Source organism: Labeo rohita, chromosome 16, assembly GCF_022985175.1.
Source record: "Labeo rohita strain BAU-BD-2019 chromosome 16, IGBB_LRoh.1.0, whole genome shotgun sequence".
In the NCBI taxonomy this organism is placed as follows: Eukaryota; Metazoa; Chordata; class Actinopteri; order Cypriniformes; family Cyprinidae; genus Labeo; species Labeo rohita.
This window is the reverse complement of record NC_066884.1, coordinates 9,613,056-9,632,986: the sequence shown is the minus strand read 5'-3', so window position 1 is coordinate 9,632,986 and position 19,931 is coordinate 9,613,056. Positions and strand designations below refer to the sequence as shown.

Sequence of the window (19,931 nt, the reverse complement as noted above, 5' to 3'; positions counted from 1 at the left end):
ATCCTAACAAACCATACATCAGCGGAAAGCCTATTAGCTTTTAGATGAAATATAAATCTCAGTTTTGAAAAAATTGACACTTATTACTGGTTTTGTGGTCCAGGGTCACATATGTGCTTTGCGACTAAATGTGACACTATATTTTTTCTCATAACTTGGTTCTCATAACATTAAATAGAAACCTCAGTCTGAAAATAGATTCACAACCTCTCAAAGCAGAGATTAGATAAATAGACTAAGATAGATGGATGGATAGATACTTTATTTTAGACTTTATTTTCAAGAAATATCACATTGTATCACCATTTTTAGTGCTATATAGTAATGCTTTGTTGTAAATCACTTTGTTTGTCAAAAAAAGATGAAATTAATTTTCATATGATGACATCTTAAAGATTAAATTGTTGCATTCATTTGATTATTACGATTTTTAGTTTGTATTAAATCATAAAACAAATCCAGAAAAATTAAAAGACAACTGAATTTCTGGGGAGAAAAAAATCATAGAACAATATTATTGTTAAAAATGTAATACATTTTTAAAGTTTTTTTTTTTTTTTTTTTTTTTTGTAGTTAATATATTAACTAACATGAACAAACAATGAACAATACTTATTTCACAGTATTTATTAATCATCGTAAAAATGAGTTAACAAAAATACAGTTATTCATTGTTAGTTCACAATGTATTAACTAATATTACTTAATAATGCATTAGTAAATGTTGAAATTAATATTAACTAAGATTAATAAATGTTGTAGAAGTATTGTTCATTCTTAGTTCATGTTATCTAATGTAGCTAACTAATAAAAACTTATTAAAAAAGAGTAACCTTTTTTGATTCAGTTTATTAGACAATGATTTAGATTATTAAAATTTTATTGAACCATTAAAAATGGAATCCAGAAAAATAAAAACAGGCAACACAAAGGTTAGGAAAAAATAAAACTGAATTCATACGGCCCTTTTTGTGGCTTAGATGCACACTTCAATGCTAACAGAAAAATTACACACGGACAAGCATAATTTAGCACTCCAGGCAGATCTGACATCTCCAACTCGATGGTTACAGGCAGACACTTACAGCAAGCATTTTACAGTGCAGGCTTTCCCGACGGAAGTGTTTACATGTATAATTCACACACGCATACAAAGCCTGCACTCTTGTAAGTTCATGTTTCTGTGTATGTCATTATGGATCACTTCCAACAGGAAATCTCAAATAGCAAAGTATGCATTAGAGTAAAAACAACCCAAATATTTGATTTTTCAGAAACAGTATTATAGCCTAACATCATGTAATGCTATTACAAGTACTCTCAGAGGGAAAACGCTGGACAAGGCAAGTGATTAGGAGTCAGGCTTTGTCTTCCAACGATATGTGATGAACCAAATAACCGCATTTTTTAAAATAACAACCAGACAATTATTCACAATTTTAAGCATATTTTAGGTCTAAATTACTCAATTTGTTGCAGTCAGTAATTTGCGTGCGAAATGGTTCAGTGTGCTTGTGGATTTTAATCTATCCTTTCACCTGTTTAATGACAGTGTTGGTAATGAATACCGAAAATCAAATTGTCGTTGATACCTGAAAATTGCTTGTCCATTAACGAGTTTAATTATTCAGATGAAGGTTGTTTGGAGGAGGGAAGATGAGAGCATTTTCACCGGCGTGGTAAAAAATAGGCGCCGCTAGAGGAAAATGAAGCATCAGTCTGGTAATTATCCACAAGCGGAGTAAATATCACAATGTAATAATCCTAAATGACATTGAGAGCAGCGGAAATATAATGAGGCACATATATGCACCGTTCCCATAATGCAGCGGGAACGTTGCTGGCAAGCCGCATGTCACCTCACTGCAGGGCAGTTAGCGTGCACTCCCACTGAGAGGAGAGGTTTAAACGGCCGACTGGATGTTATTTCTGCTGTACATAAAGCTGACCCCACAGAGTGTAACCGAACACCACACACACACACATTTGCTCGCATACGCAATCTCATGGCTCTGGATTTGAGTGCTCGCTCTGGCTCTCTTCCCCTTTTCCCTTCTTTCGAAACATCAATGCGCACACACACCATAAAGCTCTGACTTCTAGCCACTGATTGAATGGAAGACGGGGCCCCACTGGCCTCTGTTGACACAATACCAGGGGGGAATTACCTCCCTTAAATTCTATTTTATATCCCACTGGTGTATGACTGCTGTCAAGGATACCTCAGCTCACACACTCACGTTTATACATCCACCCATGTTCTGCTAAATCCTGGAAGGGGGAAAGGAAGGGGTGGTGAGATACTGGTACTGTAGATATTCGCATGAGGGGACTATAGTTACATGGTGGCATTGGGAATCCACTGATATGTGCCATTTGCAATTCTTGAGGTAGGAATGAAGAATCGCAGTTTGAATTTGACTATAAGGAAGTAGACTAATTTTTTGCTAGAAAAACAAAATTTGTCGGCGCCGATAGCCTTGTGGGCAGTGCGCTGACATATGGCGCCATTGCGCTACGGGCGTCCCACTTCACTTTCTCACGTCTCTATGCTGTCTTATAATAATAAAGGCAAAAATAAATCAAAAGAAAAGCTAAATTTGTCAAAACAAACTGTAAATGTTGGCTTGACAAAGCCTTGAAATCTTTAAAAAAAGTTTAAAAGCATTGACGTTTTAAGGATTGCAGACCATATAGATAGATAGATAGATAGAACTTTCCCAGAATTCTGTTTAAACAGCATGCACAGCAAAACACACTTTAATACTACCTTTTTGTTAAATTGTCAGAAACGAAAGTAGACATTTATTCTGCTCTTGCTATCGGTTCACTTTTTATAACAAATCTTGCTGTAAGGCCTTACATTGTTTGTACCTAATTTCATGTTCAGTGATATCTCTGACCCACATTATAAAACAACGGATGAATTTCTAGCCAACATTTCATTTTCTTTTGAACCTACTTCAATGAAAGTAAGTCATTTCCATGTAATTGATACCAGGGTCTTTATAATAATTTAACCGAATTACAGATTCTCAACATTAACAGCTTACTGTCGCATCATAATTTCCCCTGCTTAACATTTGCCTCTCATTGAGCACAGAGCGTTATTGGGGCAGAGAGGGAGAGGGAGAGAGAGCGAGGGCAGTGATTGTGTGTCAGTTGCCCCTCTTCCCCCTCATGATTGATTTTCCCCGGAGGAATGCCTCCACTCAGAGAGCACGCTAGAATCAAGATTAATAACAGGCCATTTACATCCTCAATCACGCACACACACGCAATCGCACTCACGCTGACCCGTGCTCACATGAGGTCCCCATCCTTCACAGGCGAGACCGAATATCTGAAATCTGAAACTCCGTCCCAGTGCCAAAAAACCTCCTCCATCTCCTTTAATAATCTACAGATCAATAATTATTCCCAGACCGGCCCATTTGACCATTACCCATGATGCTCTAGTGTTTGCCATAGTGCTTTGATAAGGATCACCAACAGACTTTGCACATTTCTGAACCTTTTGCATATGCATGCATTCTCTCTGACAGGCTCTATTTAGCAAGGTGAGTTATTGTCGTGAGGACTTTTGGTTGCGGCAAAAAGAGAAGGACAAAGGCTTGATGCTCCGGACGAGCCCCCATATCCCTTGGAGACATTCTGAGAAACTCATTAGACAGCGGAAGTGGGTAAGATCCAATTTGACGTGACCTTGAAGGCAGCTACAAGGAGTGGGGAGTGTGTATGTGTCTGTGTAATGATGGGTAATACGGTGCCTGTTGCAAGTGTCACATATAGGCTAGCAATGAAGGGGGTCAGTCAAGTTGTTTCTACAAGCTTCTCTGAGATCTTTAAGGCCAAGCGCTTGCTAAATTCTGCTAGTGTAACACGGGTAGAAGGAGGGAAAGAGAGAGGTCGTAAACACTTGCTGATGGAGAGCGACTTGGCCACTGCCGTTTATCATGTGTCTTTTGGGAACACTTGCATATTTGGCCAACGTTGAGCAAGCAACTCCTCCAAAAGACTTTCCATAAATTTTCTTCCCTCACATTCGTCTTTTGCACTTTGTAATTTACCCACCCCAAGTTGATCAGGAAAATGCATCTTAATGCCCTTTGTTCTGACAGCCATTTTTTTTGCTCTCATCCAATCATAGCCCTCTCTCCACTTTCATTCACTCAAACATGTTACACAAGTGCTGGCCTCTTATGGGGCGCGCCGCATAAAAACATTCATGAATCACAGAGGGAGGCTGAGATCACCAGTGCCCCCGATAGCATCTCGACACTATCGATCAGCCCATGGTAATCAATTCTCCACGTCCGGGTGGTGTAGGGGCTTAGAGAGATGGATGCAATTATTCAAGTCCCTCCACCACAGGCTACACAGCTGAGAGGACAGAATCTCAGGATCATGAGTTTGAGAGCGTATGCATGCGTTCTTGATAAACGGGTACTCTTGCACCTCCAGAGAGCGGCCCATGCCAAATATCGGTCATGTGGTTTGTGTGTCAGAAATCTGTCGGAACGGTGCGGATGCAAGGAAGCATGTGAGGCAGACAATCAGAACATCACAAAACCAGATAACCAAGGTGCCTTACCTTAGTCTGAAGGTAGTGAGGGTAATAGTAAGTGTACTGGGGGTACATTGGTTGCTGTTCCAAACGTTTGCCCATGTAGCTGGAATCCTTCTGGCTGTGTCTGGATACAGAGACTCGCGTGTGGGATCCAACAACTCAAAAAGCCTCCGCTTGTGGTTCCGCAGCTAGAGGCTAGATCCGTGTGAGGGACGGAGCCAGAGGAAGGATGGAGAGAGAGAATGAGATGATACGGCACACGGGCAAGTGTGCGTGTGCCGTGCCTCTCCTCTTCTCGCCGTCTTCGGGAGCAGGGAAGGAGGAGGTTATGGAAGGAGAGCGGAGGTACGAGGATGGGATAGCAGTGGAGGTGTGCGCGAAGAAACAAGGAGCAGCGGCACAGGAGAGAGGAGAGAAGGAAGGAAGGAGGTGAGGGAAGAGGAGGGGGCACTGTGGCGATCACTTCTCCGGAAAACCGGCTTCTAGTCTCCTGCTCATGCCCTGACTTTGACTCTCTCTCTCTTTCTATCTATCTTGCTCCTTCTTTCTCACTCTCTCTCTCTCTCTCTGACAGTCGGTGCAGCGTCGGTTCCCAGAGGAGCTTGTCAGATATCCCAGTCGCACACTTTGTTCCCGTCTGGCGGATGCACAAAGCGGCAATGTACACAGTCGTCGGATTTGGTTCTCTGCACGCGCAGCTGACGGGACTCAAACCCTCCGCAAGAAGGACCAGACGTGAGCCGTGAGGTTACGAGGCACACAGGAAACGGCACAAACTCCAGGCAGACTGCAGTATCCGAAAAGTCCAGGTGCAGCAACGCTGTTTTTCCTCTGTGATGTTCTTTTCTTTATCACCCGCCTCCCTTGTCTGCCTGCTTTGTTGCGCGCGCGAGTGTGTGTGCGAGAGTGAGTGTGAGTGTGTGTGGCTGTGTGAGAGTGTGTGAGTGTGTGTGCGCGCTGCCGGCTGCTCCACACTGTGGGGAAGATTGAAGGGATCAGCTCGGGCACCGCCGTGTTCCTCCTCCTCCTCTGCCTGGTGGGTGGGGCTAAGGGCTGGCTGCACCACTCCCAGCCAGGGGAGTGTCTTAGGCAGCCTATCTCTGTTTGTCCTCATGGGAGAGCTGCCGCCCACTGCACGGCTTCACTATAGAAGCTGAAGGGGACGACTTACTCCTACTCTCACACTCTGGGGGAGGAGACTGAGGACGACACAGCAAGGAGCCGAGGCCCCCTACTGGTCAACCGCAGACTGTACCTCATCTGATCTCCTTTTTTCCCAAGCTTTTCTTCTCTTTTTATCCTCTGAGTGTATTTTTAACTTCACTTTCTTCAATAAATAAAACATGAATGACCGTAAGATGTTTCTTTGCTCTTGTCTGACACATGCTGGTAGCTCTGCATTGGCTGATACACTGACATACTGACACACTGACATGCATACTAGTACATAAGTGTGCACAAAGCAGAAATGGCTATGAATTAGATTCTTCCATAAGGCTACTGTTGCTTATTCAAAAAAAAAAAAAAAAAATCCAGGAGGCGAAATGCTGTGCTAAGAGTGCCGTTTCAAAGCAGATGCTTTTTTTCCACAACCTCTGCAATAATATTTGTTGCAGTGGCCAATTGTTTGAGGCAGAAAAATTGGACTTAAAAAGAAAGCAAATGAAAAATCTCACCCTAATCATTCCTATACGCTCTTACTTTCTTTGAGCTTGCACTTTGATCATTGTTTTGACATTGTTGAGGTGTTTCTTCCCAGGATTCTCAGCGCTTTTTTAAATGAAGTTCACATGCAGATATAGCTGTTCATAAGAGACAGTTTCAGGGTGTGACAAATTAGTGCTAAAAGAAAAGCAGGCTTTAAGTGTTTGCAGACTGACGGCGGTAATTATGAGAGCTATATGGCAATTTTGCCCAAAGACTGCAGTAAAGCGAATGGAATGTGAGACCTAATAAACAAACAGCGATTGGGAAAGACAACAATACATTTTCATTAAGACAGGCTCTCACAGACGTCTGCAGTGCGGGAGGAGAGAAAGAGAGAGAGAGAGAGAGGGAGAAAGAGTTGTACGAGTCTAGCTCTCTCATCACTATGATTGGAATGCTGAGGCACAGAGGGAGGAAGGGAGAGAGAGAGAGAGATGAGAAGCCAGTGGAAAGGGTTCAAATAATCCAAAGCACACCAAGTGCATGGCCACTAAAAGTCAAAGCAGTTAACAGCAATGGAAAATACAAATGGAGCTGCTTTTCAAGAGGTGACAATGGAAACACTACTAAAGGGGTTGTTTCATGCATTTTTTATTTAGTTTTTTTTCCTTGAGGACCTCATATAATGTAACTAATGGGTTTTTTGTGCCAGCACATTCATAGTACAGTTATGAAAATTTTCACCCTGCCTCTGATCCCTAAAACTAAACCATCCAATTTTTTGCTGTCCCTTAAAAGGGAGAGTTCACCCATAAATGAAAATTCTGTCATTGATTACTCACCTTCATGTCGTTCCAAACCTGCAAGACCTTTGTTCATCTTCGGAACACAAATTAAGCTTTTTTTTTTATTTATTAAATCTGAGTACTTTCTGGATCTGCATAGACAGTAACGCAACTGGCCCGTTCAAGGCCTAGAAAGGTAGTATAGACATGGTTCAACTGTTATGAAGTTACAAGAATACTTTTTGTGCGCAAAGAAAACAAAAATAATGACTTTATTCAACAATTTAGACTATTGAACACATGGACTATTTTAATGATGTCCTTACTACCTCTCTGGGCCTTGAATGTGTCCATTGCATTGCTGTCTATGCAGGGTCAGAAAGCTCTTGGATTCATCAAAAATATCTTAATTTGTGTTCCAAAGATGAACAAAGGTTTTATGTGTTCGGAACAACATGATAGAATTCGCTTACACACAACATGCGGGTTTGTTGTTAAGTCCTACAAAGCAATAAGCCCAAAAAAGCTGTGCTGTATCTCAGTTGACTTATTTATACTATGTCCTAAAAGTATGTACTCTTTTGTGAACAAAAAGTACGTACTCTTGAGTATGTAGCAGAGTAGTAGGCAAGCTTTGAGAAATACTACTTCGTCATAGCTGCGTCTTTAATGGACACTCTGTTGCTTGTGTGTTTGCATAGTGATGCATTTAAAGTTAATGACCAAACGTATCATTCTAAAAGTTTACAATGTTGCTGCAGATGAAATATAATGCGGATGACATTAAATAAACATTTTTTTCATCAGGTTAGACATTATCACACAAACCCCTTTCTGTAATCGGTCTGTTTGTTGCACCTATTTGCCATGTTTGTAGTTTTTTAACACTTTTCATGTGTGTTTGTAGTTCCAACCGAATCCTCATCCACCGCGAAATGTGTTGTGGGCAATATTAGCCGTTAGAGTGTGCATCGATCTGCACTTCGAATTCTAACCAAAAGTAGCAGACCATCTGGAAATCTCTGGCATACTATTTGGGACATACTAATTCTATTTTGAACACTATTTAGGACGGATAGCACACTGTAAAAAACAACAACAACAACAACAGAAAAACACAATTTGTTGAGTCAACTTAAAATAATTTGTTAACATGCAGACTTAAAATTTTAAGTTCAATCAATTCAAGTTAAGTCAACTTGAAATTTTAAGTTGTACTAAGTGAAAACTTAAAGGGGTCATCGGATGCCCATTTTCCACAAGTTGATATGATTCTTTAGGGTCTTAATGAAAAGTCTCTAATATACTTTGACTAAAAATTCTCAATGGTTTTGTAAAACAACACCCTTTTTACCTTGTCAAAATGAGCTCAGCAAAAATCATCTCATTCTAAGGGGTTGTTCCTTTAAATGCAAATGAGCTCTGCTCACCCCGCCCCTCTCTTCTCTCTGTGAAAAGATGGTCTTGTTTACATTAGCCGCATGTAGCCGCGTTTAGCCGCTAAACTACCACGTTATAAGGAAAGGCGATCGAAAAGATTCATAAAAAAAACCCTTATACTCACTTTTGCTGTAAGTGAAGCTGGATCATAATTGATTCGCGCGAACATAGACGGATATATGTAGATCGGGAGGTGCATTCCCTTCACAAACAAATGTAATCTACTGCATCTTCAGCAGCTCAGATGTCAGGAGTAAATGACGACCACTATGTTCACTATTACATCCAGTAACACAACACCTCAATCGCTCAATCAGAGATATTCTTGTCTAACTTACATCCCTGCTCCGGCATCGAAACAAAGAGGGCGGACTGTGACAGCTGATTCGAGGTAAATCGCTCATGTCAATCAACTATCGTGGGAGCGGCCTCTGTCGGCGTGACGGCACACCGACAGGCATCTGAGAACGGCTCGATTTGAAAAAGGGGATATTATTTTTACAGATTAATTTAAAACCACTGCATGGATTTTTATCATTATAGGGTAGATTTGTACATACACTGCCAACACACATTAATGTTCAAACAACATGAAAAAGTGAACTTAGCATCCGATGACATTTGAGTTGACTAAAACAATTTGGTTTGTTGAACTTAAAAGCTGGGCTTGTTTCCCAGTTGCCTTAAACTTGTGACTGTACTTAATTTGAATGAACTCACATATCACTTAGTACAATATTTCAGGTTGACTAAACTTTTTTGAGTTCACTGAACTTAAAATGTTAAGGCAGCCAGGTAACAAATTATTTTAAGTTGAATCAACAAATTGTTGTTTACACGACGCAAAGCGAAGTGCTTAAAACCCCCCTTAGCTGTTGTAAATTCACTGTAAACCACAGCTTCATGGGGCTTATTGCTTTTGTAAAATCGTTATTCCATATACATATTAAGGTTTCACAAAATAAAACAGCAAATAAAGTATGCTATTAATAAAAAACGTTACAGCAACATACAGACATAAACAAAGGTGTATGTTTGTAGAGTAATTTACAACAGCTTCGAATGCAGCCAATCAGACCAATCAGAATCAAGGACCGGAACAATATAGTTTTTAACTGCCCATTCTTCAATAACACCCCTTTTAAAGTCTGCATTATATTTTGTGGCGGGATCACAAAACAACCCATCCCGAAATGTGATGTTATATCAGACTGAAAGGTCAGAAAATCACATCAAGCTGTTTTTTGCAGCTTAGTTTTTGTGGTCACTTTGGTCTAGGGAGATTTGAGTTACAGTGTGTTTTCATAGTACATCAAACTCTTTTATCTCAGAGGATCAAGGCAAATTGGATTCCTTATGATGATACATTCATTGCTTGATACCATGTGACAGAATATTTTTGTCTTTGAAAACATAAAAGTAAACATATTTATTTGTTAAATATTTTACATATTTACAAATCAACTCAAATATGAGCATACAAAAATACTACATATTTGCAAAGATCTAATCAAAGATTTAAATCACAAGATCTGTTTTTGTGATGCTTATTAACTCCATATTGCTCCATGTAGTTTTATGCATTGGTTCGAAGGGAAGTCAGATGTTTTTCGAAAAGTCAAGGAGTAGAAATTAATAGCTTTTTTATTTCCTTGCTTTGCCTGATGTTTTGGGGCTTTTCTGGAATGATTGCGCAGGGTTAGCGTGAGTACACGCTCACAAAACGAGGCCGGTGCCATGACGCCGTAATTGTTCTTGCTACGGTCTTCAAAGAACTCTGCAAATGGAGCTGGACACGCTCCCTGCAACTCAGGGGTACCATTCTCAAAAAGCCAAAGAAGAAAAAATGCTCTCATCTGGAATGCTGCACAGCTGGGAAAATAGAGTCGGCAGCTCTCATTTGTGGGACGACAGAAAAAACATGGGATAATTGTGTCCCTTGGATGGAAGGAGGGATGTATTACTGCAGTGTCAGTCTAACGCCTGTTTAATACGTAAAAGGAGAAACAGACTTCTACTGTTTGCTTTAAGTGTTAAGTTTTGGTTTAGCATTCAATATTGAGAGCCTGTGTCATGGAGAATATCACTATATCGAGAACATATTAAGGCGGACATTCTTTTCCAGTAGATGGAAATACTTAATCTACCACTAATGTGCTACTCCATCACACCACTCTCTAGCTAACAAATGTAATACTAAAGTCTAATGCTTATACAAATGAAACAGTGTGGCAACCAGCCACAACACTCTAGTATGGTGGTACCATGTTTTGCACAGAAAAGCACCACTCTTTTTTTTTTTTTTTTTTTTTTTTTTTTTTTTTTTTCAAACAATGTGAAAATGTAGTTTTGCATGTACCATACACACTTCAGCACAGCCATGTTGGCCACAGTCCCGCCACCTGGGGGTTTATCCCAACTGGCTCCGGCCCAGCCAATCTGCTGTCTGAGTGGTGCTAGCAAACACCTTTCTCGTCCAGTGACAGTCGGGCTAGATAAGTAACAGCACAGGCTTACCTGAGATAAAAGCTGCAATGCCATCAATGATGAAGGGGGGAGGGAGGATGGAAAAGAGAGTGGTAGAGACAAAACGTGTGAGAAAACAAACGAGAAACAGATAGAAATAGAACACGCTCAACATGCATGCATAATCAATTTGTGATCAGACCTCACCGACACAATTTATCAAAGCAATCTTTGACTATATTAATATTCATTTCTTATCTATGGCTTGTTGTTTGCAAACAATGGAATGGAGACAATCTAAACAATCTAAAGTTGGGGATCTATATCCAATCTGATTATGGAGCGCATGTGGGGTGAGTCGTAGTACCAGGCACGTAGAAGGAGTGCATTCCTGTGCTTTACCATTGGCCTACTACTTTTGGGACAGGTTCTTCCATGCTGTTTTCTATTTAAAGATCTAGCTGTACAAGATCAGGTTGACCTTGCACGGCAAAACACATCTCAAAAAATGCGATTTGATTGATCGTGACTGATTATGTCTGAGAGACTTAGTAGAAAAGAAAACATTTTACATGACCATGTTTACAACACTATTATTTACATTTTAGGCTGAAAAGTTGTCAGATTGCAGAAGATCTGTGATAGCACAGAATACAAGCAGAATATAAATACTGTATAATGTTTTTTGTTTTTTTAACTTACTTGACTACAAACATTTCTATCACTGCTGTGGTACTTTTTCAAAAGCTACACCTTTGTATCTTGTTTACCCCTAAAGGGTGCATAATAATACCATAATGGGTTCATGAACTGCCCTTTTTATTATTTTATACTGTTGTCCGAGGTCCACTTTCAATGTCATGATTTTCACATCAAAAAAAGGTAATAATTTAGAAGTAATAGGCTATTTTCTCCTATCCTGTCCTGTCCCCCTCATCAGAACGCTCTGTTTGAATAGGCGTGGCGAATTGTAGACTCAAAAATAAACACCCACTGCTATGATTGGCTAATAGTTGTGTATGTTTGACAACCTACATTCTTCATAGACGGGCACTGCTGTGATTTAGGTTAAAATTCTTAAATATTCAGTACATATCAAGTGATTTGTAATAGCAGACAAAGCAATAGTGACCACGTAATAAAAACAGTTACACTTTTGTGGTGTGACACTGCTGTCGGATCCAATTTAGTCAGCACCCCATTGTCTTTTAGTTTCAAGCTTTCTTAAAATCCTGTGTCGAATTGTGCCTTGTTTGTAAACAAATGTGTGGTAAAATTAAACGAACAAGAACCAAGTTCTTACTGATGCAGTCTGGAACTTCATTAAAAAATAAAGTTCATTCACTTTCCTAATGTTGGGATTAGAAGGAAGGCAATGCAAAAACTTTTTTTCCTCAACTTGGCACTGCACAGCGTCTTGTTGCATTCTGAGCCATCTTTATTATTTTGTTTCTGCGTAGGCCTGCATTTTAAACACATTCTCACTCCCAACTCATCATATATTGACGCTTGATCCCTTTGGTCTTACTTTTTGATGCACAGGGTACCACTTTAGCGTAATTTTTCGACATGCAGGGTCCTCAATTGCTTTAAATACCCTTGGCTTCAATATGCCGATGCGAAAGGCACTGGGAATTTTATCGTCATGATTAAATTATATATTGGGTAACAATATTCCCATTATTGCATGTATGTTGGGGTGTGTTTTTTGTTTCCATGTAAACAGTCACAGATTTATTTACATGGCACTATTTACACATTTATGGGCACGTAACCCAATCCCTGCCCCTAAACCTACCATTTGTCAATAAAACCTATAGATATAGCAGGCAGATACAACAGTCATAATTTATTCAAAAAGTATTAATATTCCAAGTCTACCGAGGCAAAACGATTTGTGAGAGAAACAGACGTGACTGCTGTCTCCATCCGCCACAAAGCTCACGTGCCGCCAGAAGAAGCCTGACATCAGGTTTGTCTGTAAAATGCTATTGGCTTTTGGGTCTTGTGACCGGTTGTGTCATGCTAAAGCATCTTTTTGAATGAGATGTGAGTGTGTTAACGGAGCAGGATCATTTTCAGCGATTAAAACCTTGTTTTACTCTCTTCTCTGCATAAAGATATTGTACGGCTTTAGAAAGACTCGGAATGCAACAGGATTTGTTTGTAATGCTTTTATACTGCTTGTTAATGGTCAGTTTTTGCAATACCTGTACTTATATTTGCCTGTTACGTGTTTCATATTGTTCAAAAGTGGGTAGGTTTAGGGTAGGGGTGGGGTTAGGTGCTCGAATGAAAGTATAAATTTATATAAAATTATTTCTATTTTTTACAAATGCATGCAAATCATTAAATAAAGACAAACAACTGAAAACAATGGAGGACCCTGCATGTCGAAAAAAGTGATGCTAAAAGGATACCCCCGTGCATAGAAAAATGATGCTAAAGGGGTACCTTGAGTGTCAAAAGCGACACCATGGGGTCCTGACCAAGTATCAGTTTGTGACGAGTTGGGAGTGAGAATGTTTTGGAAGTCCAATCAACTAATTAAGAAATGACTAGTGTACTTCTCTAATCATTTCCAGAATATACTGTATTGATATGGCAGAATGCAATTCTGAACACAGCAGATATTAAAAATCGCAGCTGATACTACTTCGGTTTCATCAATCACACTGGAAATTAAAGGTCAAAATGAACACATGCACTGTGGGATTCCAAATACTGTTTTATACTGCTCATTTTGACAAATGTAGTAGGCTATTCAGGTATTCTGTTCATACAAGAAATTTGCATACAGTGCAGAGTATGCATATTATATACTACAGCATTAACACACAAGCAGAATGCAGTTCTGTTCATGACCTGTGTTAACTGGGTCAGGATGACCCACAACTGTAACACCGAAGGATTAAAAGGCACTCTTTAGTAAAAACATTTGAAATGACAGACACATAATACCAGCAATATTTCAACTTCCTCCCAAAGCGGTACTCAAATGGGCGAGAAAACACGATACGTTTGAAATATCGGTGAAGTAGGTGGGCTCAAAACCAACCCACCCATCTCCAAGAAAACGTCCCAGTGTGTTTTATCACTCATGAGCGCCTTGTTAAGTCCCGGGGTAGTTGAGGTTCATTTCACACAGCTTTGTTCCCCGCGCTTCGACTCGAAGCCATAAAGTTTAATAGAGTTCCTCTAATCTCACACTGGGCGACCCACAGCACAGCGGCGCACTTATTAGATCCTCTGCCGGCAAAGAGCGGCCACAGATTCACACCAGACACGCGGCGCGGCAAGAAGCGCAATCTTCCGCTCTTCAAATGACTGATTTCATCCTACGTTTCTTTAAGTGTGTCATTTGAGTAACTGGCGGTTTTACAGCGAGCTGGCCTGAAGAGGAGGACGGGTTGGGTGTTTGTGTGAATATATTTGCGTGTGTGAGAATGAGAATGGGTTTAACTGCTTTAGAAGAATGGTTAATGTAAGAACGAAATGAGAAAGAGCTGGGTGGGGAGGGGAAAATTTTAACCAATTTACTTTCCATTTATTCGCCCACTTGTTGTTCCCAAACTGACTTTCTTTCAAATGTTGTAACGAAAGTTAATGGGGTCCAAAACAACACTTCTCTCTTTACTTTCATTGTAAGAACAAAAGTAGTTGACATTTGTCAAAAAGGCAGTTTTTGGGTGGACTATCATTTTAAAACACATTCTTGGTCTAATTGCACATGTTGTTCCAAAGAAATATGTAGCGTATTTGTCTTTGTAATTTCCCGCCCTACATTATTATCTCGTTGAACGTCCTGTTTCGCACTGAAACACATCAAATTGCTGAAGTAAAATGGGTTGCAAGTGCCGTTTCATGTTGAAACGGGTGGATATTAAACTACTTCCTGTTTTTCTATTTGGCGTATACTCTGATAAACAAGTGATGGAGAGGCTTTTCTCAGAAAATCACACCAAGTAGAGATTATGGCTGACAAGTTTGCATTAATACGCCACTCGTCACAGCCGTGAGCTGGAGAAACGGCACAAAAAACAGTTCATTTTAATCTCTCCAAAAGCAGCAATGGATTTATTATTATTCTGTTAATAGTGCCGAGATGTAGCGCTTTCTGCCATGTTGCATTCATTAAGCTAAAAGCTAACCAAGCTCAACTGATCTGTGTCCGTAATTAGAGAGTCATGGCGGCGGCGTATGAACGTTCAACAGATTGGCTTCATTAACCAACCACAGATTAATGAAAGTCGCTGCCTTTTCCAGAAAAACAACAACAACAAAAAAGAGCAAAACAATTTGGCTTTCTGTCTGGAATTCCATCATGAATGAAATTATTGGCAAGAAAAGATGTGTTTTATGGGTCTCCCTCTCTCTGTCTGTCTCTCAGCAGGTGGAGGTGTCTCTAATGGAGGTAGTTGAGACTGGTCTAGCGTGACTGACGCATGAAGCACCGGTGGAAGGTAATTAATTTCTGTAAACGACTGCCATGTCTGTCAGCTTTTATAAACGAGCGTTTATGTGTTATGGACGATTTAACCAACCCCATTGAGGGGAGCTGACAGAGACGAGTGAAACAGAGACAGAGAGAGAAAGAGGGAGAGAAATTAACGCAAACCGCTGACCATGTGAATAGACCCGCACTTGCAGTTTAAAATGAGCTCCCATCTCATGATAGGGCCACCGTTCAGCTGTCACACGAGCGTTATAAATCATCCTGTGAATCTCGCATACCCCAGCGCTACAAGCCGTGTGTGGAAAGTGACATTTGTGAGTTTCTTTTGTGACTTTATACGCCAGGCAAGTGGAATGTGAGGCCCAGTCTGCCATAACTCTGCTCTCCAATGTTTGCACGTTGCACAGACGTACAGGAAACATATCATATAAATGATTAACTTCCCCCCAAAGCACTCTGGGACAGTCAAGAAATCATTTTGTGCATATGTAATGCATATATTAAATTTCAGGCTGAGGCAACATTTTTGTGATTCTGTTTAACAAGTTACTCTGTGGGTGACACCATTGGAAAGCTACTTTGAAACTGAAGCTTGTCAAACTGCAGGCTACTCCTACTTTAAATTCAAGCTAGACTTTTGAAAAAATAGTTAGCTACACTACTCGCTACTAAAAAAGTAGTCAATTATATTATGCTTTTATATGCTATTATATGCTTTTTTTAAATATTAAATAAGTGATTTACTGAATTTTACAATTTGGTCCTTATATCTGATTTGCAGATTGATATACTGACATAACAGTGCAATGCTTTTTTTTTATTTTTTTTTTTTGGTGGGATTTTTACAGTGCAAGTTCCCTGTCTTTTTTAGTGAGATATTCATTTATTCATTTAGCCCATTTGCTCAAAAGCACAGATTCATTCAGGCATGAAACAAGCGACTGTCTTTATGAATGAGTTATTTTTAAACTAATTAGCTAAATCAATGACTCAGTGATTAACAAATTGTTTTTAAACGGAAAACCCCAGGTATTAAAGGATTAGTTCACCCAAAAATGAAAATTAGCCCATAATTTACTCATCCTCCAGACATCCTAGGTGTATATGCCTTCTTTCTTTCAGACGAATACAATCAGAGTTATATTAAAAATTATCCTGGAATTTCCAAGTGTTATCATTGATTGGGCAGGTGTTTTTCTTCATCAGTCCAAAACAAGGCCAATAAAGTGCATCCATCCATAATAAAAAGTGCCTCGCATGGCTCCGGGTGGTGAATAAAGGCCTCCCGTAGCAAATCAATGTGTTTTTTAAAGAAAAATATCCATATTTAAAACGTAATAATCACTTTAATCTATCTTGCACCAGCTGGTCGTACGCTGAAGCATCCCAGGGCGGGTGACGTAGGACATCAGTGTTTCGCTGGTGAGTCTCATGAAAACCAGCGTTTGTTTACAGGAGCAATGGAAGCAAAGTTTCCTTACTTTAGCAAAGGAAAACCAGTTTCCTCTTGGTTTATATCGAAATCCTCAGACATTTTCCTTTACAAATCCTCGTTTTGAATTTATAATTTGTGACTGTTGTTTTGTTTTGATCTCTCCACTGTGCGTTCACGTTCGTCACTTCACTGCAGCGCATGCGCAATGCCTACGTCATCCAACTGGAGCTGCCTCCAGGTACTACCAGCCGGCACAAGCTACATTACAGTGATTCTTACATTTTAAATAAGGTTATTTTTCTTACAAAAATGCATTGATTCACTACAGGAGGCCTTTATTCACCCCCCCAGTCGCGTGAGGCACTTTTTATTATGGATGGATGCACTTTATTGGCCTTGTTTTGGATTGATGAGGAGAAACATATATCATGCCATGATAAAGCTTGGAAGTACCAGGATAATTTTTAATGTAACTCTGATTGGATTCATCTGAAAGAAGGCATATACACCTAGGATGCCTGGAGGGTGAGTAAATTATGGGCTAATTTTCATTTTTGGGTGAACTAACCCTTTAAGACTTCACTCTTAAAAATAAAGGTGCTTTAAAAGGTTCTTCACAGCGATGGCATAGAAGAACCTCTTTTTTTTGCCACAAAGAACCTTTTGTGAAACAGAAAGATTCTTCTATGGCATCGAGAAGCACTTTTATTTTTAAGAGTGTTGTATGGCTTAATACAACGTAAATGATTACTCTTTTAATCAATCCACATTGTTTCATACATTTTGAACTATGGGGGGGCGCCATTACTTCGATGACGTGAAATCGAATAGTGGCTGCACTCAGTGAGCACTGGCCATACCTGGTGCTATTTTTACCGCAATGCAACTCTGCATACACAACTGATGACAAGTGTCAGCATGTTTACATCCTGTCAGGATGGCATCTAGCATTACTTGTCTCTGCCATTCGTAAGCTCTTTCAGTAGCTGTGGTCTGCTAAAAGTAGAGAGAACAAAGACGCTGGTCGTTATGAAGTTTTATTCGTCCTCTAGCATATTTCCATTCTTTTCTCCTCTTCTTATTGCTAGGAAAACAGTAAAGACTTACATCACTTTTCTTGTTACCCTTCAACAAAAAATTACAACAAAAAGTCGCACATTGTGGCATCGTATCAGTATTTTGTTTTACAACTTGTGTATTCCGAGTTGTATCGCAGTAAAAATAGCAACAGGTAGCACCAGTAGTCCAAGTAATGCAATCATTTTACGTCATTAAAAAAGGTGCCCCACCACAGTCCAAAATATGCATAAAATGATGTGGATTTTTAATGTAAATAACGTAAATCTTTCGTGGGTTTTCTACTACATATCTCAGTAAGAGACTTAATACCCAGGGTTCACTTTAAATGAATCTGTTGAGTCAGTGATTCACTGCTTCATTCTGGTGAATTAGTTATTGACTGATTCTTTCAAAAGACTGATTAATTCAGGAATATCTATATGGCATATTATAGTGTTTTGATGCTTACATTCACTTGTAGCATTGATTGATTTTAGTGGGGTTTTTTTTAATTATTATTTTAACCATAGATGATCAACCAAAGCATGAAAATAATATCTTTGCATTCCCTATTATTTGCATTTTTCTCCTACTGTTCATGAAAACAGGCTTAGTCGGTGGGAACTGAGAACAGACTTTTGAACAGTTTGGACCTGTTTTTGGATCACAACAGACTGGTTTCGAAAAAGTAGTTAATTTTCTTGCTACTTTAAGTATGTTAACCCTTCAGCACTGGTGGCTAAGCACTTACGTTTAGCACAAAAAGCTTGTGAAAAGATGTGTGCAATATCTAAGAATGTGTGTTGAAAACGTGTGCATGCGCCCTGGAATTAATGTTCCCTCCTCTGAGCTCCACATCCACTAGGTCGTAATCATCTCCTCTAATGTCATTCCTCACGCCGGGCCCATGCAGAAATAATTACAAAATGGAGGTGCAATTTTCAGACTGCGATACTGAGAAAAGTGGCACACAAGGCCTCGGAAATGAAAACAAGATAGACTGTAGATTCCAACGAGGACTCGTTGCCATTTTCCAAATCCCAAATTGTATTTCTCTAACAAATACGGTTTTTGGTTGTTCAAGCTTAACTTGAAAGCCATCCACTGGCTCTGTTGAACAGCAGGCGAGAGGCAAAGAGAGAATTTTCGAATGTCATCACCACTGAATGAGACATGTTACCCTCCCACTCACCATGTAACCATGAACCCTAGAGGTCCAAAGCCTTTTTCCAAGGCCCTCTCACCCCTGCTGGAGAAGGAGCTTTGATGAAGGGCTCACACATTAGTTGGCTTTAAGCACGAGTGTGTAATGCACACTCTGGGTCCTGTCTCTGTAGTTGTGCAGACGCCCTGGGTAATCAGGCCCATGAAATGTGTTTTCACTGCTGATTACAGAGCAGCGGAGTGCAGACGGCCTGCACGCCACTGGAAAAGACCCCCCAACTCCTGGTCAGTGAGACAAATACAGATATAAACTAACAGACTGTACTGACTGTGTTACTTTATAGTAACACTGCTTACTACCAGTGTGGAAAAGGCGACATCATTTAGAACATATAGAGTCTGAGAGCTTAAACCACCCCATTATTTCTCTGCATTAACCAGACAAAGGGTTGTTGGAGGATGGAAGGAGAATAAAAAAAATGTCTTTCTTTCCAAAAATAAACCTCTGAATGAAAATGGCCCTTTGATGGGGAACAGTGGCTGAGTGCCATCATACAGCTATATGCTGTTCAGTCTATCTTAGAGAGCTGGAGTAAAGGCTAATGGATTGTCTCTCTCTTTATTCGTGTATTTATTTATTTATTTATTTTTGGTCGCTGCATTAACAATTAATAAAGTGAACCCAAGCTTTTATCATTGAGATTCTTATTGCTTTTATTTATTCAACTACATATTGCTGCTGATTAATTTTATAGTCTTTAAAATTAAATATATTCAAATATAAAAACATACACACACACACACACAATTCATTATATATATATATATATATATATATATATATATAAAACAAATTAAAAAGAACAATATCATTATTATTAAATATACATTATTATTAAACATAAAAAT

At 39.6% G+C, this 19,931-nt stretch overlaps 1 protein-coding gene across 3 annotated transcripts in view; it reads right to left on the bottom strand.

The window, feature by feature from the left end:
- rbms3 (RNA binding motif, single stranded interacting protein) overlaps positions 1-5,544 on the bottom strand; it is a 185,126-nt gene extending 179,582 nt beyond the window's left edge. For 2 of the 3 annotated variants that reach the window (XM_051131630.1, XM_051131631.1), the window contains exon 1: positions 4,595-5,221. In XM_051131630.1, the coding sequence (XP_050987587.1) occupies positions 4,595-4,669 (75 nt within the window). In that variant the 5' untranslated portion in view covers positions 4,670-5,221. Of the gene's footprint in view, positions 1-4,594 lie in introns of all 3 variants that reach the window. The other variant, XM_051131629.1, reaches the window with a different exon arrangement.
- Positions 5,545-19,931: the final 14,387 nt, after the last annotated feature.